Source organism: Trachurus trachurus, assembly GCF_905171665.1.
Source record: "Trachurus trachurus genome assembly, chromosome: 6".
Lineage (NCBI taxonomy): Eukaryota > Metazoa > Chordata > Actinopteri > Carangiformes > Carangidae > Trachurus > Trachurus trachurus.
Genome location: NC_139897.1, coordinates 13038955 through 13062773, shown reverse-complemented (window position 1 = coordinate 13062773; position 23819 = coordinate 13038955). Strand labels below are relative to the sequence as shown.

The 23819-nt window shown below is 40.7% G+C and overlaps 2 protein-coding genes across 2 annotated transcripts; one reads left to right on the top strand and one right to left on the bottom strand.

Moving 5' to 3' along the window:
* Window positions 1–2215: 2215 nt before the first annotated feature.
* LOC310987325 (uncharacterized protein) lies at window positions 2216–5751 on the bottom strand (the record flags this gene model as incomplete). The annotated part of the gene is made up of 8 exons (XM_083973522.1): window positions 2216–2380; window positions 2471–3163; window positions 3280–3435; window positions 3530–3695; window positions 4070–4159; window positions 4868–5034; window positions 5495–5604; window positions 5697–5751. 8 exons carry the CDS (start codon window positions 5749–5751, stop codon window positions 2333–2335), a joined length of 1485 nt encoding a protein of 494 aa, XP_083829648.1. The 3' UTR covers window positions 2216–2332.
* Window positions 5752–9654: 3903 nt separating this feature from the next.
* On the top strand, window positions 9655–23807 carry tbc1d2b (TBC1 domain family, member 2B). The gene is made up of 13 exons (XM_083972936.1): window positions 9655–10016; window positions 10841–10991; window positions 12924–13095; window positions 14341–14492; window positions 14706–14959; window positions 16826–17266; window positions 17469–17579; window positions 17770–17966; window positions 18576–19070; window positions 19157–19274; window positions 19556–19741; window positions 20971–21092; window positions 21235–23807. The coding sequence occupies exons 1-13, from the start codon at window positions 9675–9677 to the stop codon at window positions 21428–21430; spliced, it is 2937 nt and encodes a 978-aa protein (XP_083829062.1). The 5' UTR covers window positions 9655–9674; the 3' UTR covers window positions 21431–23807.
* Window positions 23808–23819: the final 12 nt, after the last annotated feature.

Below are 23819 nucleotides of genomic sequence, written 5' to 3'. Positions count from 1 at the left end.
AATATTCAGGGCAAGACAGCGCTGCTTGTGTGGCTTCATTAATTACTGATCTCCCCAAGAACATCTGTTAATTATGATTCCAGCAGAGAAGCTCCTGGCACACTGTGATACTGGGGCTGTAAAGGAACCATCACTGTGAGCAACTGTCTCTGAGGCTGAGAGGAGACAAACGGTGTGTGAAACTCACACTGTTTTCTCTTCATGGGATCTTGTCTGGTTTCATTTAGGCTGATTTAAGATGGTACTTTTGGCTTCCACAACATGATGGCAGTGTAGGCATCAATTTAAGAAAAAGTACATCTAGAGAAAGGGTTCAACACAAATATTAAGAATCCCCTCTGCCATTAAACATGCATAATGGCAGAGGGGATTCTTAATATTTGTGTTGAACCCTTTCTCTACATGTACTTTTTCTTAAATTGATGTTATGTAGCGAGGATTAGAAGTCAAGGCCAAGATACTGCAACCCCCTGCCTTGTTAAGGACATATTCATATTCATACAAGTGAGTGAGCAAATTGCATCTGTTGATCAAGACCATTAAAACCCTATGAAAAATCCAGGATCAAGAATAAAAAGTCAAGCTGCAAAAGGTCTTCATGAGTTTCAATACATTTATTAAGAGCTAAAAAATCAGCAATTGCCATGAAGAAAGAGTACACAACCTTTTTTTTTTTTAAATAACAAATTATAAAATGTCTCCACACTAACTGTGTTTTCTAAATGATTACTTAAGTGTTTATAGGTGCTAAATTTAAATTTAATTTAATTTAATTTTCTCTTCCACAGTACAATAGTACTGCTGTGGAAAAAAGAAGATTTGATTATGTTTGATACTGATTTTGCACAGGTGTTGATACCCACTGATAAACAGTCAGTTATGACATCATGTTTTATCTCTGATGAGAAGTTGCTCACATTACTTGTTTTCCAATGACACTTTATCATCTGGATCTCTGTTGTGAAACACAGTGTGTCAGAAAAGAAGAAAAATGTTAATAGTTAAAATATTTTTTAATTTATTTTTCTATGTATGTGTGTGTGTGCCTATATACATAGCCTACATACATACATATGTCTGTACCGGTATATATATCTGTTGAAGGCTATTGAAGTTTATCTTTACAGTAGTTTAACTGAGCCCACTAAAACTGCAATTAGACGGTAAAAGGGCAGCAAATGATAGAAGGTAATAAATGACATTTTGCCTTCATCGTCTTTGACTCACTTCCCCATTGCTGATGTACACAGACATTTGAAATCTGTATGCAAATACGGTTTCCTGTAAGTGAAGTGCAGCACTGATGGTAACAGCCAAAGCATTTTTATAGATGGAGATGTATTTCCCTGTATGAATATGACCTAATCAAATTTTACTAGGATGTTTTCTTTTAATAAAGGAAGTCACTGAAACATACACTACAAGGCAGTTCTTGGAATTGCGGTGGAGTGGAACTATCTCTCTGTTTGTTGTGCTACCTTGTGTCATTTGCAATATGTTTCATTTTACACAGACCTAAGCTATTGTCATAATGACAGTTTGTTAGGAGACTTTGCACCTGCACAGAGGATTTTTAAAAAATCATTCTCTAGCAACTCTATTATGTAGCATTTAAAATATGTTACTATAGCATAGTATTCAATCTCACAGCACAACACTAAGGTTTGTCCCTGCTGACGAGTAGTTTCTATCAACATAAACTGCCATGCACTGCACTTCACAAACTGCATATGAACAGCATATTCTTTCCCCATTTATAGCCACTAAGTTTCACTGCAGCGGCTGAACTTCATCACCCTGTTTCTTTCAAGTTGGATTGAAATAATCATGCCGACAGCCTAGTGTAGGCATCCCCTTATCAGTAGAATACTAATGGAGTGAGGTTCATTAGTAGGCAGTGATCAAACTGTAGATGCTGTCTGCCTGAGCGCTTCTTTACATCTGACCGCCAGTCTCTTCCATCTTTATCAAACCACACAGTTTCTGTTGAACATAAACATGGGCTTTTTGCTGTTAACATCCCCTCAAAAATAAGTTCCTTTGCAGTCTCTCATTTATAGATCTGTGTTTAATGACACATGTTATTTTGTGAGATTTCATCGTACAGTTTGTTTAATTTAGCACAGTGAAAAAAAATTTAAATACATTATAATTTTAAAATAAATACATTACAGTACAAAGCAAAAATACAGAGGATGACATCTGGATATGAACATGTAAGCCTGTGTTGAGTATTTAACAGAGGTTGCCACAGAGTGTATATTAGTAGTACACATTAGTGTCAGATTAAAATTAGTGAACATTTCCTTTAGTAGCTGGTAAAGTAAGGTCTTCACCATTTCCTCTTGATTTCAGGGAAGAGCCATTTCCATTTGTCATTCTGCAAGAGGTAAATAATAATAATAATTATTATTATCAAATAATAGTGCCGCCTTTTGGAGAATGAAAGCATTTTGAATACATAACTCACCTTTAGTGCCTTGGGTCTGACGTCCTCCAGAGGCTCGTAAGTGTTGCTGTTGGGTTTAGGTTGAGCTCCATCCTCGTGCCCAGGAATCAGCTCGTATGTATTGTCTTGAGAGAAGCGGTTAAAGGGGGCTTCATTGGGGACCTCGGCATACACTGAATTACTATGCTGGTCTAATGCCAGTGAACCATCAGACGATGCGGTGTGTGGGCTGCCAGGCCTGCCTGCCAGGTGGTAGACAGCGCTGTGACTCATGTTGTCTTGACTAGTCGATGTGCTGTTTAAGTCCGTCTTATCCGATCTGGGGACACATCCCGCGGCTTGTCTGATGGGTTTTGGGGAGAGTCTTGGTGGTGTGTGTGGCGGGGGCACGCTCAGCCTATGGTAGTGCTCCCCATCAGAGCTATTGTCCAGTAACGGTAGAGACCTTCTCTTGCTGCTCTCCTGCAGGCTGAGCTCAGAGTAAACTGAGTCTGGTCCAGCTGGAGGACTACTCCGAGCCATGCTCTGGTCCTGTGCGGTGGATCTCTCGGCTCTCCCTGGATTATCCCCAGGTAAATGACCCTGGAGGGTGTGTTGGGTTCTTGGTGTCTCCCTGGGCAACTGCTTCCTGAGCTGAGCATAAAAAACCTTGTCTTCATCCTGCAGGGGGGGGATATCAATGTGCCTGCTCCTCTGCGGCAGAGGTGGCACTTCCTGTTTGATAAAAAGAGACAGAGTTTAAGCATGCTGTGGGATACTAATTCAGAAACAATTTAAAAGTTTTAAACTTTACTTAGATCAAATGTCTGAAATGTACAAACTCTACTCACTTCTAGTGTCCTGTTGCTTTTTGGTGGTCGTGTCCGTGGCTGCTCTGAGCCCAAGTTTGTCTCTTGTTTTCGCACATTCTTAGTAGTTCTGGCAGTGACCACAGGTTTTTCTTTGGGGCTGATCTGGATGGTATCATACAGCTCTTCGTTCATTGCCTGCATGAATGCAAAAGCAAAATTGAAGTTGGACCCCCATTCTCAACCAGTGTTACTTAAACAGAAAGTGACTTAAAAGGGAGTTTTGTCATACCTCAAAACAAGAAGATGTCAGGTACTCTCCAAATGGCTCAATGGGACTTGTCCTGTAGTACTCTATTAGATCAGGCACAGAGGCATGTCCCTCGCTGTCTCCACAGACCACAAACTGACCATCTTCACTCTGGTTTATCACAAAGTGTCTGCACCGATCTCTGCCTCTGTAAGAAGATTTGAAAGAAAACCCTGAGTCTTTGAACATACCACACATCCCTGTTCACCTCATGTTAAAATTACAATTAAGTAGTAGAAAAATAATGCTTATTTTCTCAACAAATAAGGGATTAATGCTGATTTATTTCAAAATGTTAACAATTAAAAAAAAAAGTCAAAATACTGAAATAAGATCTGTTGAAACTGAAGACAGAGCAGTGTATCAGTCAGTGTTAGACTGAATGAACCGCTGAAACATCCCATCATTAACAAATTCGGTGCCAGTTGATGGCTTAGAAGCAGTATTAAAAATCCGAAGTCAAATGATTATATATGATCAGTTAACAACTCTACAACTTCTTCAGACTCAGCCAATACTCACCTATAGGACAGTATGTAACCGATGGCCTTATCGCTGAGACGGATCATGAAACAGCCCAGCTCCTTTTCTCTGAGTATTTCTTCAGCATCCCTGTAGATTAACCAACAAGAACTTTAAAATCCAAACCTCAACACTTTTTCTCACATGTATTTATCAGAAGCTCACTCGCACAAGTTTAAAGGAACAGAGCGGAGGGTAAAATTGTGCAATTCACCTTGGAAATTACACTGTACAATTGGAAAATCCATTTCGTTACATGACCTTTCCATAAAACCATCAGTGCTTAAACTTGAGGTGTGACGCAAACTGTCCTCTATACTCTGTGCAGGTGTGTGTGTGTGTGTGTGTGTGGGTGCCAGAGGAAAGGCCAGTAGGTCAGAGTGGATATGTATGTGTTACCAAGTGGACACTTTCCATTTGAGACAAAGTTTATGCAATGTGCAACTACTGTAGCTGTAAACATTTGTGCCAAACAAACCAAGTGTCCAAAATTAAAATATCAGTGCATCTGATGGACATCCTGACTTCTATGTTAACAAATCTCCGCTTAAATAAATGTATAAATCCACAGTAGGAATATGTATTTTCATATAATTTTCATATTACAACAAATAAAATAATAATAATAAAAAAATAACAACACAATTCAATTTAAAAAACAAGAAGTTCTCAATAAGAATAGGGGGTTTCAGCACTTAAGACAAACCGATATCCTGCTTTTTACCAAAAACATAAACTAGTTCCGAGTGTGGAAATTAATTCTCAACATTTAAAATGGTTTCCACTGTGAATTCTTACTTTCTGCTGATGAAGCCCAGGAACCAAGTGGGGAAGAAGCCATTGTGGACGATATGCGGCACTTGAGTCTCAATGAACCACTTTGATGCAAGTTCCCTGAGTCTTCCTTCAGTTAATTCAGCATGAGGATCCCTCTGTGGCTCTCTCTGCTCCATCCTCGTTCGGTCCTAATCAAAGCCACACAGATGTCAGTCCTCAGTGAGGACAAGCAGCATTTGTTTTCCCAGCATATGCAGTGAGGCTGTACTTAAACTAATTTGCTTATTTTCCAGGAGGTGTCAGCCACAGAGTAAAAGCAGCTCAATGTTTTCATCAGCAGGAAAAACCTGGTTACTCTAGTCTTTGTTACTAATGTGGGCAACTTTAGTGACTAACTGTACAACATTCATTCACCATTTCAATTTCAATAATATTACAGTGTATAATGATTAAAATTTTCTTTACAAAAATCCACAATGTCCAAAGTCCATTCCGACTAAAAATAACACAGTTGAATCGACAAGACTTTTATTTACATTGACCTGCTCTTCTGTTAAACAAACTGTACTTTGCATGGAGATAGCCTATGTGATTAATAAGTTAGCCATTAAAGCAACGAATAAGACCAATTCTGAAAATAGTTCTTACCTTGAAGCAAAACTTCAGAGAGATTAAGGAGGGTGATTTTGGATGTTTTTGATTCTTCTCAGATCTGTGTGTCTGTTGTCCGTACAGTGCACACCGATTCCTTTCAAGCCCTAAAACAGAATAAAAAATCAACATTGACTCTTTCTTGTTTGAGGTGTGAAGCTCAGACCCTGGTATGGTATGTTTCAGATGAAGTACATACCTTTCCTTGAGATTAACAATGTGTGATGTGACCCGGGTGTCATTTCAGCAAACATTCAAATGCTTCTCTCAACTTCTCATCTGTCTGTAATCTCTCGTCAAGGCCGGTCTGAAGGAGTATGAACCTACATGGGAGATATAGACAGATGACATTTAGAATTACACACTTTTTTCCACCGACTTGGAAAGCAGTGGGGCTATGGCAACGGCAAAGCAGAGTTCATACGTCTCATTTGCATGAAAAAAGACGCTATGGGCTGCTGAACAAAACAAGAGCTTCCTGAAGAGAAACGGAAAGTAAGCTGTACAGAAACTGTGGTTTGAGTGCACACGAGTGCATTGGTTTGCAAGAGGAGATGTTTTACCCACAGATTGTCTGATTACTGTAGTAATGGGAGCTCAGTTACGTCAGCAGTTGGTTGTTTTGTGTTTTCTGATTGGAGCGTGCAATGAATTCTGATCATCTGAGTGAATGTGTGAATGGATGGAAATATTTTGGGAAGACCTGCAGAGATATTGGAGGGCACAAACAAAGCCCCAATAAAATGACTTGTTTCCCAGCATTGGCTGTGAGTGTCATAAATAATGGCTAACTCATACCCCCCATTGCTAAGACAGTTGTCATCAAACCTCTATGTGTTTTCGGCTCCGTGGTGAGCAGTAGGAAGTCCCTGTGGGGGAGAGACAATAACCAGAAACAGTCTGTGTCATACTGAGCGGGATGAGACTGGATTGCAGCGCTCCCCATTGTTAACAGTAGGCTGCTCCAGCTCTGATCTATGAAGACACACTGCTGCTGTTGTTTTTATTCAGCTGCTTATATAAATTGGGATCAGTGTGATTATAAAGGTGTTTAGAGTTTATTCAATGAAATTGTTGTTTCTAAGATCAATATCCATCTACCCTGTCATCTTTTACCTAATAAGCCCATACAGTACAATATGTTCCATGTATGACTAAGTACTGATACAGTGCCACAGCCTAGAATTTCAACATCATCTTAACGGTACAGTCCTAAATGTCTTTGTGAGTCATTATGTGCTCCTCTGGGGGTGTGGACAGCTTTGGGGCCAAATGTTATCTCTGGTTCCATGTTTGTATAGACTCCATTACAGTTTAGAAATTGAGCCACACAATGAAATGTTAACAGTGCGTGAGCAACGTATAAAGTTTTTTTTTTTGCAATAGCTGTGATGTAAAGTGGTCGTAAAAAATAATGCAGAATTCAGTTATCAGACAGTTCCCGGGCAAAAGGATCTTTGAGATCTGTTGTCAGTCTTGTGGTGACATACTGATGAGGGGGATGTGGGTCTGTAAAAGGTCACAAGTCAGTTGACGCCTGTGAAATGTCATTACAACAGAACCACATCACATTTGCTTACACTTTCCTTTAAACCTCAGGGTAAAACCAGAATACTCACAAACAACATTAAATTATTCTTACAAATATCATTATGAATCGTCTCTTAAAACACATTACTAAACAGTTAGTCTGAGTGTTCACTCTACTGCAGTTACTTTAAAAAAAAGCTCCAACCTCTTGTTTAATAATTGATATACCTACTTCCAAGCATAAGACCATATATCTGTTGTTAACTTGCTGGGGTTCACATAGCCTATATACACACATGCATCATGTTATAACATGTTCAGATCTGCAACCATCAATCAGCCTAAAACATGCTGAACAGTTTATTTTTCTGTCTGGCTAACGGGAGATGTTCCAACAGGCTAAACTATGGTCTCTTATAGGGGCCCTCTATAGATCTCTGGTCTGCCTTTTTCGTGTTATTGTATGAGTCAGACAGTAACTCATGTCATCACTGGTGACTGGATTGATTTATTGATCAATATTGGTCCAACAATGAGCTGAGACAACAGTATAAGAAACATGGGGAGAGAGAGGAGAATGCCTACAACAAAGCAGTGGTTAAATGGTATGTGTCTTAACCACAAGGCTTGCAGAACACGCAGCATATTATTTTCTGCTTTAGATTATTATACGTCTTAGATTATGACACAACATGCAATTGTTGATCCTGTTTGTTAAATATCTGGAATCTCTGAAAATGTCAACTTTTGCCACAATGCATTTTAAGATCAGATGAAGATTTCTCAGCCTTAATTTGGAGATATGATGACAGTAACCTGACAGGCTGCTGTAGGCCACTGTGACTCAGAGGCCTTGCCAAGTTCTCTGCAAGTCTTTTGATTTTGATGTTCTGTTTAGTTGCAATTAGCACTACAGGAGCGCAATACCAACCAAGAGTCCCACATTATTGTCTCATCTTGTCCTTGTACTAACATGGTGGACATGTCTGGTTCATAGACAACTCTGTCAATAGTAGGATACAACTCATCACATTAGGCCTACTCAAATTCCGCAAATAAGTAATTACAAGGTTGTCAACATTTGTTACTTTACACAGAGTATGTGTCTAAAAAATATTTATTTTACAGATGTACAGTAACTACTAAATTCGTTTGAAAATTTAGATCAAACTACCAAAAGGCAGATACAGTTACAATTGAGAATAGGCTAACACTGACAGGATCCATACAAAGTATTTTCCTTTTCATACTTTGAACACATTATAATCTTAATACTGGCATAATTTTACATAAATTAGATTGTGAATGCAAAATTTGTAAGTGGGGGCACGTATTGAAGCTGCCACGTGCTGCACTGTGCAGAGGCCTCATGTAAACCTATATCTGACATAAAGAGCTTGGGTTTCAACCTGGGCCCAGCAGTTTCTTTTCTATCTTTCTTTTTGCCACAAGGCCCAGATTAAAGCAGATATCAGCTTCACGGCCGTTTCGGCTAATGCTGCGTTCAAGGCAGGCTTTTGAAACCGTAAGTTACAGCTTCAAGTCACAACTACGACTTGGTAGCGTTCCAGGTAACCCGTAGCTCGTGTTTTTACCATCCTGTTGTCTGTGAAAGTTCCCTATAACGGCCACTCGTAACTTCCGACCCGTGAACTCGTACCAGATCGAACTGGTACGACTTCACAGGAAGGAAAAACACAAAGTACGAGTTTCTTTGAACGCACCATGAGTTAGCAGCCCCCGCCCTTGTCAGGCATCAATCCTCGTGCTACGTCACCACATTCACGCGCATCCCTTGGCTGCACACACAGCCCTTCATGCCGTTCTCTCTCCTCATTGGATAACACTTGTATCCCACAAGGAAAATTTTCTCCTCGGGTTACAGCAGAGCAGAGTGACGGAGAGACTCGTGTTTAGGCTGAATACTTCATGTAAGTGATTGCTGACGGAAAATAGGACTATTTAGGACTTATATTAACAAAAACATTCCACTGATATCTGCTTTAATCTTGTTGCATCTCGAGATTTGTATTGATTGTTTAATTTTTTTTTTTTCTTGACTATTCGTCTGCTTGTTTGCTGTCTTTTTCTGGACTGTCCATCTCCTTTTTTTTTCTTTTTTCTTTTTGGCAAACTTGTTTTTTAGCTACACCTTTTTACTATTGTTGTTGTCTCTTCTTAACACCACTGTAATATAGTATTTTATATACAGGCTACACTGTGCCAAATGTTATGATATGTGAAATTGCATCAGACCTATACCAGTAAATAAATAACACAAAAAACAATAACTGCGATTTTCCTGTTTGTTAGACATTATGTCTATGTGTTCACCAGTGTGATTTGTGAATGAATTAATGCATTTCAGTGTCTCACCATTTGCAGCAGGTAGCTAAAGTTGTTGCACCACTCTCTGAAAGCCGGGGTCTATGCCCTCATCTCCCTCCTCTTGTCAAACACCACCACCCAGCGGTGCTCCTACTTTACATACACGCACGCACGCGCGAAGACACACACACGAGCACGCGCCAACTTGAAAATAAACTACATCTCCCGTGCTCCCTTGTCCGGGGAGGCAGGCAGTCATGCGGATGGAAACAGCAGTGGGCATCCGCTGCGCTGCACGAAGAAGAAACTTCGAGGAAAGATGCACGAAGAGGAGGATGGCAGCGAAGCAAACTCCGGCACAGCTCCGCGGATCCTGGCCGCCAAGTCCGTGGATGTGGCCGAGGTCGAGAGCGCGAAGGAGCAGGCCTGCAAGCTGTGCGGCTACTTGAACAAACTGTCCGGCAAGGGGCCTCTGAGAGGGTACAAGCCGAGGTGGTTCGTCTATGATCCGAGGAAATGTTACTTGTATTACTTCAAGACTCCCCAAGATGCCTTGCCGCTCGGACACATAGAAATAGGCGATGCGTGCTTCAGCTACGATGTGGAGGGGGAAGAGGGTCAGTTTGAGATCCGCACGGCCGGGAAGGAGTTCCTCCTGAAGGTAGAAACTTTTCCGGCATGTGTGTGTATGACTGTTTTGAGTCTGTTTTTGCTGTCATCTGTGACTTCCTTTTCTCATTGTGGAACAAGCAGACACACCCATTCTAACTTTACAGATTTACCACGAGCTTTGCTTTTATTCACACATGTAAATATTACAGCTGACATGGGTGTGGATTTGATTTTCAATCAGTTTTTTAAGAAAAGCTGGTGTTTAAAAGAAATGACCTACATGTGCTGGACGTTTTTCCCAGACATCAGCACATTACTCAGCTGAAACACACTCTCAGCACACTGTTTACACTCTTTAGGCTTTAAATGATTTAAATGCACATGAGCTCATTCTTCCTCATGACACCTCAGCCCAGTGAAGGGTCACAACATCTCATGTGATGGTCTCCTCTCTCGTCATATGACTGTGACGGCTACAGTGCCCAAACAGGTGCCTCTGGTTTCACTCAGCCTGGCAGCCTGTCAAAGGTTGCCACAGTTTTTCCAGCAGATGGTGTGAATGGTTAATACCAAGCAGCTTGTGTGGCCCGAGGCTGGAACTGAGACTGAAACCAGCGTCTGTGCTCGTTCACATGACCTATCTTTAATAGTAACTTGCTATTTAAAGTGCTTTTAAACTGCTTCATATGTTGTGTTTGTATCCACAGCGCAGCGGTTATGTTGAAAACCAGTGTCACTTAATTCGTATTGATCTCTGAGTTGTCATTCAACCTTTGATCTCGTCTGAGGCGACTTGTGTCAGCGTTTACCATGCAAGATAGTGACAGTAACGTTGATTGCGTGGGTTTGTTTGTGTGTGTTTTGTATTTCTAGGCTCCCAGCAAGCAGGTGATGCATTACTGGCTGCAGCAGTTGCAGCAGAAACGTTGGGAATACAGCAACACACGTGGCTCCGGCCAGAGAGACAGCTGGAGCTCCCCGACCTTGGCCCATCCTCCCACCGGCCTTGTAGGCAAAGAAAATGGTAGGCAGGTACACACGCACAAACACACATACACACATGCATACAGTGGGAATGTACAATGTTAATTTCCCCCGCTCTGTTTTATCACATCCAGACACCAGCTGAAAGTAAACACATGTTTCACACAAGTGCTGCAAACACAAGTCGAGCTTTTTGTTGCCAGGTTCCCGAGTTTCTACACAAAGAGTATGTAGGAGTGGTTGTGTTAAACACTGATAAAATCAGAAATCAACAAAGGTCTCCCTGCTACTTTATCCGGTATGCGTTTTTATTTCTATGCACTATCTGCTGTGCTGGCTGGTTTCAACATCCGTCAGCTTTTACAACACAGTATATTCATACGGTGGAACATTATTAACACGTCATTTTCATCATAACTTGGATGTTCTTCTTTCTCGTTAACCAGTTGTTTCATTTCGTCATCAACCAGCATGTCTATTAACTGCTCTAATGATTGGGACCAAAAGGAGCTGTCACACCTGGTTGCATGTGTAGAGTCTGGACTGTGGTTTGGTTTTGTCATGTGGTTCTTCATGGGAAAGCTATTTGGGATAACTTGGATATGAGGCTGTTGTGAGCCCCATAGTTTCTGACAGTTTTTTTTGTTGTTGTGGTACATGGATAGCTCTGTCGCCCGACCGCAAGATGGTTCTAGGTTGAAACCTTTTTGAAGTGCTCTCTCATGCTGTCCCTGTGCCTATGTGTGTTTTGCACAGTAGGTAAAGCAGCAACTATAAATTACTTATTTTCAGATCATCCTAGTTCTCATAAAAAAGAAAAACTACACATCTGTTTTAGCTGATAAGAGACTTGACTGATAAGAGACTGGGCAACTATTGTGCTGAGACTAAAAGGTTAATATTATAACCAAGTGAGGCATGAGAACTCTTTAAAGTGGCGTGACTTGTATTGTCTGCTAAGTGAGGTGTGAATGCCTCTTCCTTTTCCTGTCATCATACACACACCTAATAATACTCTCTTTTAAAATGCTCCGAGTGATTCTACCTTCAAAAGGCACAAAACCCACCTCATCAGTATCAGTGTACACATATCAGTTAGCCTCTTACAAGACAAATGCTTTTAAATCACAAATTGTACAAAAAATGGCTAAAAGCAACTTTAATGAACAAGTAGTTTAAACTAATGATACATTTTTTTAATGCTTTTTCTCCCCATTTCCTGGTTTATTTCCATCTTAGTAGTTCTTGAACTTTTGTCAGTGAATAGTGTTGAAATGTGTGGAGCAGGAAACACCAGTAAAATCTTTCAGGAATGTCTCCCGAACTGTGAATAGGCCATTAAATGTTATATGTAGCTCTTTTGAATGGCTAGTAGACTATTTTATGTTTTTTTCTGTTACTAATAAATACTAATGGTTAATAGCTAACAATAATAGTTACTGCAAAGGTTTAGACGCAGCATGCCCAGACAAACTGTAACATTGACTTATTTGCTTTACTAATTAAAGGTGACACAGGTTTATAGACCATAAAAAGATTTGTTTCCTGGTCTCAATATGCAAATTGAAAGAGCAGAAGGTGTCAGATCGTTGTCTTTGTCGGCTGTTTGTCAGTGGCTGTCCTCAGCACTGCTTGGCCCGCAAAAATGTTCCCACGCTTTCTATTTTCAGCTAATTTCATACAAAGGGAATATTTAAATTTAGGAGTCTGGACATAGAAATGCTACGTACTGTATTTTCTGATGGTTAGGGAGCTGCCCACAGGCATCCTTCTTTGTGGTAAATAGCATTCTGGGTAACTCCAAGTGTTGCTTCACTTTATTCTGGAATCCATCCAGGGTCACTACAGTCTCATTTCCTCCACTAACAATAGATATACCCAAGGTCCTATGAAAGACAGAGTGTTGTGGTGATATGAGTAATGCTGTGTTATTATGATGTTATTCTAGTTTCTCCGTGTTTTGTGTTTTCAGATGGCTGCGTCTTTGAGAAGCCAAGTGACAGCATGGAGAAGGTCCGCAGCGACTTTGCCATCGATACAGAAACAGATGGTGGGGGAATGGTGGGGATCCAGTCAGCCCGAGGACCCTCTGCTGCGTCCACAAACCCCCTCAACTCACTCAAAAACATTGGTACAGAACTCAGGTAAGGCTAAATGGACAAACAAGGGAAGTGTGTGTTCAAGCCTTTGATTTGAGTCCTTGCTGAACAGGCACAACTAGTTGATCTGCCACAGTAGAGCTTTGAATAGTGAGGAAACTAAATACCTCTTCACTTCTTCTTCTTCTACTGCAGTAGAGGAAATGGTTACACTCATAGCTCACTAGTTGCTCTAGTTGATAAGCCATCAACAGTTCCCCCTCTGGGCCAGACAACATCTCTATTCAAGCGGTACAGCACACTGAAATGCTAAAAATGCGACATGTGGATTGGAATTTGCTTTTGTATCAATGGTGGAAAGAGAGTTCACTTATAAAGGTGCAGAGGAATCTTGCAGCAATTAAGCTGCAATGCTGCTTTTTAATAGTGTGCCTCCACAACACACACACACACACAGCTACTGACAGAGCAGCTCATCTATAGCCTATACCAGTCCTGTGTTTAAATCTGTCAGTGTGTCAGCAGTTTCTGCACTTAAAGCTCATGTGCAGACGTTAAAGCTGAAGAATGTCGCTGTAACGGGGACGTGATATTAAAGACTCAGACAGGCCTGCACGCTTATAACGTGTGAGTTGAGTGTGATTCGCTACGTGGCCTTCACACTTCTTTGTGGACACAGAAAGAAGTGTGAAGTACAAGAGGTGAGAACGTCATTCTGTTGCACACAGTTAAACCAAACAAATGTCATAATGTGATGGCCATTATGTCAAGGTTGAGTTACAGAGGTCTTTCACACAGTAGAGATACGGTAAGTTAAAGCCCTGTTTATATTAAAGAATGTTTTTTGTATGTCTAAGATTATTTATTTTATATATATAATAATGAGTTTTGAGTAGTTTATTTTGATAATCCATCTTGCAGGGAACTGCTGTTGTTTTTTATTTGTTTTAATTTCTCTACAGCTTTCTTTCTGTAGTTCTTGACGACATATGGGTAGTAAATTATGAGCTAAACAAAAGCCACACTAAATATAATATAAATATGAAGACTTTTGCCTTGTGAAATTGTGTCAAGTTCACGTGTTGGCAAAAGTGAAAAAAACCTCAACAAAGAAAGGCTGTTGTGTGCTCTTGTTGCCATTTACAAAGTAGCAGAGCATGAAGCTTGCCTGCAGTGTGTCCATGGTCCATGTGGATTTTAAATAGTAGCAATCGCTTAATGCCCAGGATGTCGCAGAAGCTCCACATTCATGGTCTCACTCACCCTCCTGCCTGCTTTCTGTTCTGTTAGGAACTCCATGTCCTATCTGCGGCAGGGCCGAGGAGTGGAGGGCAGACGCAGTGTGTTTTACACCAGTAACAGCAGCACAGAGGAGTGGGAGCTGGTGGATGCCCCGCCCAAGGACTTCCCTGAACAGAAGCATCACCCAGACACTCACAGACGTACGTGGACTTCCTGCTGCCTCAGCCACCCACCTTCTAGCTAGGATTTAATACTCATACTCATCTTACACAGGCTTGTGTTATTCCATTTACTCATCACTATAACAAACAGACTGACTTAATGTTTTGTTCATTTCTGTTTCTTACACATACCATTTGAAGCTATAGGTGGGGTTTACAGGCAGCAAATGGTGAAATTCTCTTCTCCCTCAGATTCCTTTGGATCTGCATTTACTTTCGACTTTGTGCGCAACTCGACGCGGCCTAAAAGGCCTTTGCTGCGAGACATGATGGGCTCCGGAAGGTTTGGGCGCAGCGCTGAGACGCGCAGCGCTGAGAGCTCCCCAGTGGAGTGCAACGGCAGCAAACCTTTGGAGATGCAGCTTCGCCTCCAGAGCCAGCAGGAAGAGCTGAGCCGCATGCAGCAGGAGCAGGCCAAACTCAGAGAGGAGCTGGCCAGTCAGAAGGTACAGAGTTATTTCTCTTGCCATTTCAAACAACATAATAGCATTTAAAAAAAAAAAACATACATGTAGGAAGGAAGACAATGCTGTATGGGAGCGGCTATACCAACAGGACTACATTAGTCCTCAAGCACTGGATGAATTATCTGATACTGAAAGCAGTACTATTCACATTCATGTTCATATCACAATTAAGAATATTCACGTTGTCCTTTCTTTAAGCATCATTATCAAAACTTTACCTTCAAATTTAGCCAATACTTTGGTCTATGACAAAATAACCACAAAACTAATGAACTTCCTTTTACCTTCCTGTACTTTATGTGGCTTAAGACTATTTAATTTAATTTCCTGTTTGTTGTCTTAAAGCTCATCTTACCAGCCAGCCTGTTAACAGTAGTCTTAGATATTGCTCAATTTAATTTAAAGACTTATTGATTTTCACAGTGACACATTATGTATATACAGTTTTTTTTTTTTTTTACTTTTAACTGCCAGGATTTAACTTTATGATGAGTGAATTGTCTCTACTGGACACTGTAAAGCTTTAACCATCATGTCAGTGAATGAAGCAAAAGCCTGAGGTTGTGGTGTCATTCTGATGGGCTCACTGGTGAAGGAAGACAGCAATGTTTAGTCATGCTTAAACCAGAAATAAGAGAAGAGCAGTTTCCTCACAACAGTCACAGCTGTGCTGTTCCCTGGCCTTAGTCTCTGTTCTTGTTTTAGTGTTTGGAGACTTAGCTGATTGGTCACAACGGCTGCAGCGCTGGCCAGATGAATAAATAATGTATGTGTGTGTATGCTTCCTCTGTTAAGTGCCAGCTCCAAATTTGGCAGGAAGTTAGTAAGGAACTCTGAGTCACTGATTCAGCTGGTTGAGTCTGTAACTGCTGCTGGAAATATGCTGTTAGTGTTCAGGTCAAATGGACCAAAGCTGAGGTTGAAGTACTGTTAATAACATCTATGTCCTCCAGGTAATATTTGGTCTAGGCTGAATTTATTAGTCACATCGTCCTTTTGTTAAAAGCTAAATGAAGTTCATCCACCTAGCATGGAAAGATACTAATGTGCCTAGTGATCACAGAGTTATTATATAATATTACAATATTATTTAATAATATTACATTTGCAAAATGTCTTCTGAAAGAATCTGTCGGTGTTATGTCCCAGTTACCGTGTCGGCCTCTCTGACCCCATGCCTTTGGGTCTGTTTACGTGAGCACACTTCTCACACAGTCAAGTGCAAAAGCATGAGCTGAGTATAAACATTTTGGCCATGTTTTCTCAGTGCAGCATAGCTATTTAATGATATACGTAGCTCTGGGACCCTTTTTGTTATTGAACTAGATGAGGTCGGTTATTTTGGCTTACTGATCTCCAGAATTAGTATGGGTAGTAAATTATGAGTTTAACAAAAGCCACACTAAATATTATATAAAAATGAAGACTTTTGCCTTGTGAAATTGTCTTTTTTACTTGTTGTAATTGTGGTGATGTTATTTATGTCCCAATTCATTGGGACCAGTACTATTACAGATGTTTGTTAGAAGGACAAACATAAGTTTATCGCTACATTTTGAAATCCATAGCAGTGAGCTACAGTAACGGATTGTGAAATTGTGGCAAAGATGACACTTTGTTTTGTATTGCAAAACTGTGGAATGCACTTGACTTTACACATTAGTGTCCAAGTTGATAATACAAGATCATATGAAACGTACAATATTTGAGCTTTAAGCTTATTATATACGCCACAAGCACAAAGATCATTTAGTTCAACAAACACACGTTTTCTGTGACCAAGGCAACTTCAGTTTAGCATATCCTGATTATCCGTTGACCAGACAAATTGTCTTTATCTCCCAGGAGCTGGTGAGACTTCTGCAGCAGACTCTAAGGACATCTCAGTGTGAGAGGCCGACAGTGCACCGTCCAGCCCCAGCTCCAGCTCCAGATCCAGATCCATCTGCAGACTCAGACCAGGCCCAGTCCCCCCAGGCAGTACCCCAGGAAGAAATCACCCAGCTGGAAACCCTGCTTCAAGAAAGAGATGGACAGATCCAGTCCTTGTGTGGCCACATGGAGCGTCTATCTTTGGAGAAAGATAGCCTGCAGCAGGAGCTGAAGGGCCTGAAGATTAAAGTGGGGGAAATTAATGACCAGCTGGGGATGCTGATGGAGACCATCCAGGCTAAGGATGAAGTCATCATAAAACTCTCGCAGCAGGACTCAGAACAGAGTGGAAATCCAAATGATGGCAGTTCGCTACCTCCCGGCAAAGAGCAGCAGGAGCTGGACATCCTCAAGGTGAAGAAAACAAAACCCAAAAGAGATTTATAGTTGATTAAGAGAATACAGCTGAGTTTGATTGTAGAACCAGCAGAAACGTTTGTCATATTAATTTCTGTAATCTCAGTTTAACATAAGATTGTAATTCTTCATGGTTTGTTTTTGCTGTAGTTCAATTCTCACTGATTAAACTAACACAGTGTTTGTTTTTCCCTTTCAGGACGGTCTTCAAGGCTACAAATCCCAGAACAAGTTCCTGAATAAAGAGATCCTAGAGCTTACAGTGTTACGCAGAAACTCAGAGAGCAGAGAAAAAGCTCTAGAAGCAAAGGTACCATCTTGCGTTTTGTTGACTAATGGTGCATTACATAACAGAAACAGGAAGTCTGAGTAACTTTGGGGGAGGTTCAGCTACGGGAAGACCTCGGCTCGTGCCCCCGAAACCTAAAACACAAATGAGGAAAAAATGAATACCAAGCTGAAACTCAGTGTTAACCCTCTCTCTTCTGTCTTTGCTGCAGTACACGGCCCTGGAGGCCAAGCTGTGTCAAGTGGAGAGTAAGTATCTGGTGCTGCTTCAGGAAGTGAAGACTCCAGTTTGCTCCTCATCAGAGCAGAGTCCTGCCCGCGAGGTCATTTCCAGATTATTAGAGGATGCGCTGCAGGCAGAGGCTCCTGACCAGCTAGAGCACCCCATCTTCAAGCCCAACACTGTCAGGTAGGGGCCGTGCAAAAAAACCCTGTTGTGTTATGTCATATTCAATAGAACTAGTTTTGGAAAGCACAAAAACATTTTAGATTTTACCTTGAAATTTAAATAACTTTAACTTAAATATCAGAAATCTGTATGTGCAAGGATTAATGACTTGTCACAATGAGGATTTTCAAGCGCAGCTTCATTGTAGTGTTGCAGAAATAACATACTGTCTGAAACATTGGAGGAATGCAGTAACATATCGGCTAGAAATCGAGGAAAAATCCAATTTTGGAGTGAAAAAGACACAGATGTTGCTTCAGGAGCTTTAGTAGACCCAGATGTCAGACTCAGAAAGCAGCTCACAAGACCTGTTTTTACTTTGATTGACAGTTGCACCTAATTTCTCCAGACACTTCTAATTAGTGTGTCAGACTTATGTACAAGCTCAGGCACATCCTTTTTGGAGCGTGTCAAAAAAATGTATTTTTAGAAATTCAGGTAGTCTCTACGTGATGCAAGTGTGAAGGCAGGCTGACAGAATGTGACCCCACCCCCCCACCCCGACTAATATAATATAGTATTATAATTAATTAATATATAATTTTTCTCCCTGCTGTGATTCAATGTTAGTGAGTATGACGTGTTTGGCTTCAAGACGGTGCCCGAGGAGGAAGAAGAGGAAGAGAAGCTGGTTGCGAAGGTGAGAGCTTTGGAGCTGAAGTCCCTGTCCATGACAAATCAGGAGGTGTCGGTGGGAGTAAAGTGGGAGAACTATCTGACCAGCACCATGAACAGAGACTTGGTGCGCTCCCCTGAGCTCAAAGCCCTGATTCGCTCCGGTGTTCCCCACGAGCACCGCTCTCAGGTGTGGCGCTGGTGTGTCTCCTTCCACGTCAAGAAGTTTCGGGACCACTTGGCACCAGACTATTATGAGACCTTACTAAATGTGGCACGGGAGAAGCCCAACCCAGCCTCGAAGCAGATCGAGCTGGACTTGCTGCGTACTTTGCCCAACAACAAGCACTATGCCTCCCCGAGTGCAGGCGGCATCCAGAAACTCAGGAACGTCCTGGTGGCTTTCTCCTGGAGGAATCCAGATATCGGCTACTGTCAGGGCCTCAACAGGTAACAGGAGGGCACCTGGTTCCTCTGATTCTCTGTTGTTGTTCCTTGTTGTTACAATTCATTTTTATTGCATGCAATTTTGACAGGCTGGCCGCCATTGCCTTGCTCTATCTGGACCAAGAAGATGCCTTCTGGAGCCTTATAGCCATCGTGGAAGTCTTCATGCCAAGAGACTATTACACCAAGACTCTTCTTGGCTCACAGGTATATATATTTGCAGCACTTGGGAAACACAGGGACTAGTTCCTGTCTCCTTACCAAAGTGAACAGGTTTCTTTGATGACTGTGATGTCGTATTCATGTGACCGAGCCTGCTGCTGATGATTTAGTAGAGCAGGAATGCAGTGAAGTGGTCTGGTCAGCATTCCTTGCTGCCTTTTGCCCTGTTGGGTATTTTCTCATCTTCTCCCCCTGGTGTAAAAATTAAGGTCTTTGTTGGCAGTTAAAAAAAAAAAAGAAATTAACAAATGGTTGTGCCTATGCAGGTTGACCAGCGTGTCTTCAAGGACCTGATGAGCGAGAAGCTGCCCCGACTTCATACCCATTTTGAGCAGTACAAGGTGGATTTCTCCCTCATCACCTTCAACTGGTTCCTGGTGGTGTTTGTGGACAGTGTGGTGAGCGACATCCTCTTCAAGATCTGGGATGCCTTTCTCTATGAAGGTCCAAAGGTAAGAGGTAGAGGAGAGAGAGAAACTGTGATCCTCTTATCTCACAACAACTTATGTCCAGACATGCTCACAGAGATCTAAAACAAAGTTAAAAACTAAAGAATCTCAAACAGTCTTTTTGATATAGCCAGTTTAGTTGAGTAGGTTTAAATTTACCTTCCTCTCTACATATGGTATGTCTGATAAGTTTGTTTCGGTGTAAACAAATTCCCATATATGCATTTTGGTGGTATTAACAAACCTTAACTCACCAGCACTTGTTTCAAAACCCTTAAACCTCTGTGAGCCTGAATTAAAGTTCCATTATTTGTTGTTTTGAGATTTCACTGATGTGTAATTTCACATGAAATTAGCACCCAACACTGCACGTACAAAGCTTTGTAGCCTGTTGTAGCTCTTTGGTTTTATGGTCTGCAGGCAGTGCTCTCATAAACCTCAGGCGGCTATTTTCAGCAAAAAGATTTGATACAGCCCTGACCACGATCTGCACAGAAAATCATAGACATAAAGTTAGCGACTAGCTGCTGAAGAAAGTCAAACACCCAGCAAGTTAAAGACGTTGATATTTTTTATCAGGAGACCTCCAACACAGTCAAAATTTGTGTTAGTAGTGGACTTCAGTTTTTTCATGTTGACACAAACACGGCTTCAGACAAATGCTAATATTGATATGTGCCTGGTCAATGTCTAAATAGCCATGTTTTTGCTAGCTTAACAAAACAACATATCTGCAAACGCCTACAACTTCCTTAAAAAAAAAAAAAGCATCTGTAACCCTGCACTAACTTAATTTTGGCCATTTGAAGGCAGATGAACCAAAAAAGATATTTTAACACCTTTTTAGCTAAATGGCAAACCTGTTAGCAAGCAGCTTGCTACACATCCTGCATCCTGCTTCTTCTATCCTGCAGCCCTCATGTGGTCGCTCGCCTTTGGTTTTGTTTTTACGCTCCACCAACTGGAGAGGAACATATTTGGCTTTTGAGTTCCTCAATGTTCCCCTATGTGTTCACTAGATAGTTACAACAGTAGCGTTTGCGCAGAACTATTATCACCAATTTAGTCTGTAGCCTATTTGTAGTTCTGTCAAGTGTAGTTTCAGCTGTAAACTCAGTAAATTAATAGACAGACAGCCATTTTATACTGTGCAAGTCAAAGATGATGAATGTATTATGCTGTCACACAAAAAAAGTCATGAATTTCACAGCTTTGATGGTTATCTTCCTCAGATCATATTTCGCTTCGCCCTGGCTCTCTTCAAGTACAAAGAGGAAGAGTTTTTGAAGTTGCAGGATTCCACAGCCATCTTCAAATATCTTCGATACTTCACAAGCACAATCCTCGATTCAAGGTATTGTAACTGCAGTTTTGTCCTGGTGTCTGTGTTCATGCACTATTACTGCGGGCTTTGCTCCTCGTTGTGTGACGGGTGTATGAAGACAAACACAGACTGATAGGGTCGCCTTTTTCCTTTTCTGTTTTCTTTTTTGCAGGAAGCTCATGAGTATCGCTTTTGTCGACATGAACCCGTTCCCCTTGAGGCAAATCCAGAACCGCCGCTCCTTCCACCTGGAGAAAGTCCGTCTGGAGCTGACGGAGCTGGAGGCGATCCGACAGACCTTCCTCAGGGAGAGAGAGACGAGTCAGGATGGACGGAGCTTTGTCAGCGATGATGAGGAGGACAACTGACCTTAAACTTCAAAGCACCTTCCCAGGCTATGTGGCTGCCATCTGAAGACAAAGAGGTCACCTCCACACCGCAGTTGATGTGCTGCAGTTGTAAAAGGGATTTTTTTTTTCCTCCTTAAGAATAGTTGGAGTTGGTCTCTGCATCAAAGAACAATCAACTTTCTAAAGACTTTTTAAGTCAAATTGCATCAAAGGACCAAAACATCGCAGGCCAAATCAGTATTCCTGCCATTTATTTTGGAAATGCTTTATTTGCTGTATGCTTGTTTGTCTTTGTCATGGTTAAAACAGTACACTCGTCTTATATCTCTTCCTCCTCCAATGCTGAACTCAACACTTGCAGTCCGAATCAGTATTTTTGAAAACATAACTGTGATCCTTTCATGGTTGAAGGAATTATTGTATTTTATTTTTTACTCTTGTTTTCATTGTGATTATTTTTTGTGCTTTCACCGCCCCACTTCCTTTCTTAAATGTCTGGAAGTTGTTTATCTTTTTTAATACATATTTTCCATAGTGCCACTCAACAACATGTTGTGTGTTTGATCCCTGAGCTTGAATCAATTATGCTGAAAATCATAGTTTACTGAAACCTAAAACTTAAGTCTTTTAATGGTTTCTAATCATATCATTCCAGACTGAATGTGGGTCCAAAGATTTTTGAACAAATTTAGAATCCAAGACTTAAATGTACTACCACTGATGTGGAACAGGGATGCATCGATAAAGCCTTTGTACTACAGTAATAGTAGTGAAGTGGTGGTAGAATAGGATAATGTTGGTGAGATATTTGTTATCTGGTTGTATTTGGCAGAATCTTTCACAGGAACATCATTTTTAATACTCTGAAATCATTTTTATTTTTAAATATCACTCTCTGCAGTTACTTTCAGAGGGACATCTGATAGCTCACCTACATTTCCAATTACATTTATACTTAAACTTGTACTATACTGCATATAATGTCCACTGGATTTGGTTTGGAGAAAAATATGTATTTGCTTTGACTTTAAAACACCAAATTTGTTGATGCCAACAAATTACCTGATTATCTGTATAACTACTCTAAAATACTTACTTCCCTGTAAATGGCTTACTGCTCCACACTGTGTTTTTTTGTGGCTTCCCCCCCATTGATAAGGGATATTTAATGTTAATACGAATAGATGTCCCCCTGACTAAACCTGCTCTGAAGAATATAAAACATATGTACAATGCTGGGATATCCTTAAATTGTGGATGTAATTGCATTCATTGTCCTCAGTGTGGCAGTATAACATTTGTTTACCCAGCGTTTACAGTCAGTCACAGGTACCATTTAGTATGCTGTATGCCAGCTCTGGGTGAAAAGGCTGTGTAGTCAGTGCGTCAGTGTGATTGTTGTGTGAAAATGAGGGCGATGATGATTTTTTTATGTATGAGGGATGTATTTCAGGAGGTTTCTTGACATGGAGACCAACATCTGTCTCTCTTCCACATCCAGGTACTCACACATGATGGTTTACTCCTCTGCACTTTGGCCATATTCTGCGTGACACCTGTTTTATAAAACAACAGGTTTATATTGGGTCAATCAACAGTGTTAAACTGCTCTACGACAGGGAAACAAGTGTTAAGTTTTTTTCTCACTTAGCCCTTTCTCTTCTGTGCTGATGTATTGTTTACAACTCATAATAACTTTTATTTACTCTTGATTTACTTTGAGCTGTTTACAGTGATTTCTTTGCTGTTTGTAACGAGTCAACCACTTTTTCTCTGCCATTGTTTTGTCACAGTTTTTGTTACACCTGATCTTTGGAGCAAATGGCAGAGTTGCAGTTGTTTTGGTGTTGGAAATGTAAAAAAAAAAAGAAGAAAAAACCTCTATAAGTTACAATTGAATTAGTTTTCCTCATGAGAGCAGGTCTCTCTTGAAAACAAAATGTTCAAACTTAATTGGTATAAGGTAAAAGTATTTTTTCCTTATGTCCACTCATTTTGTCAAAGGGCTCATACAGTAGGTTTTAAGGGTTACTTATATTTCAGTACACAACCTCTTGTTCTAAGGTTGGTTTGCATGCATTTTTTATGTTTTTATGTTTTATTTTCACATTGAATAAGCTACATGTAAAACTATCAATATATTCTTTCTTTCTTTTGCTTTTTCCAGCATTATATTGCACATGTGTAGTGACAGGATGATATCAGAACATTATAGGGCACTTCACTTTTTTTTTTTTTTTATCTCTACAGTATCAAGTCAATTGTTAATCGGTTTCATGTTATGATGAAAAGTGCAACGCTTTTATGTTAGAAAAATGAGCATACGCCACTATGTTTTTGTAGTACCAGTTAAAAGAACAACAACAATTCAATAAACAATGGCTGAGTGTGTGGAGACTTGTCTGTA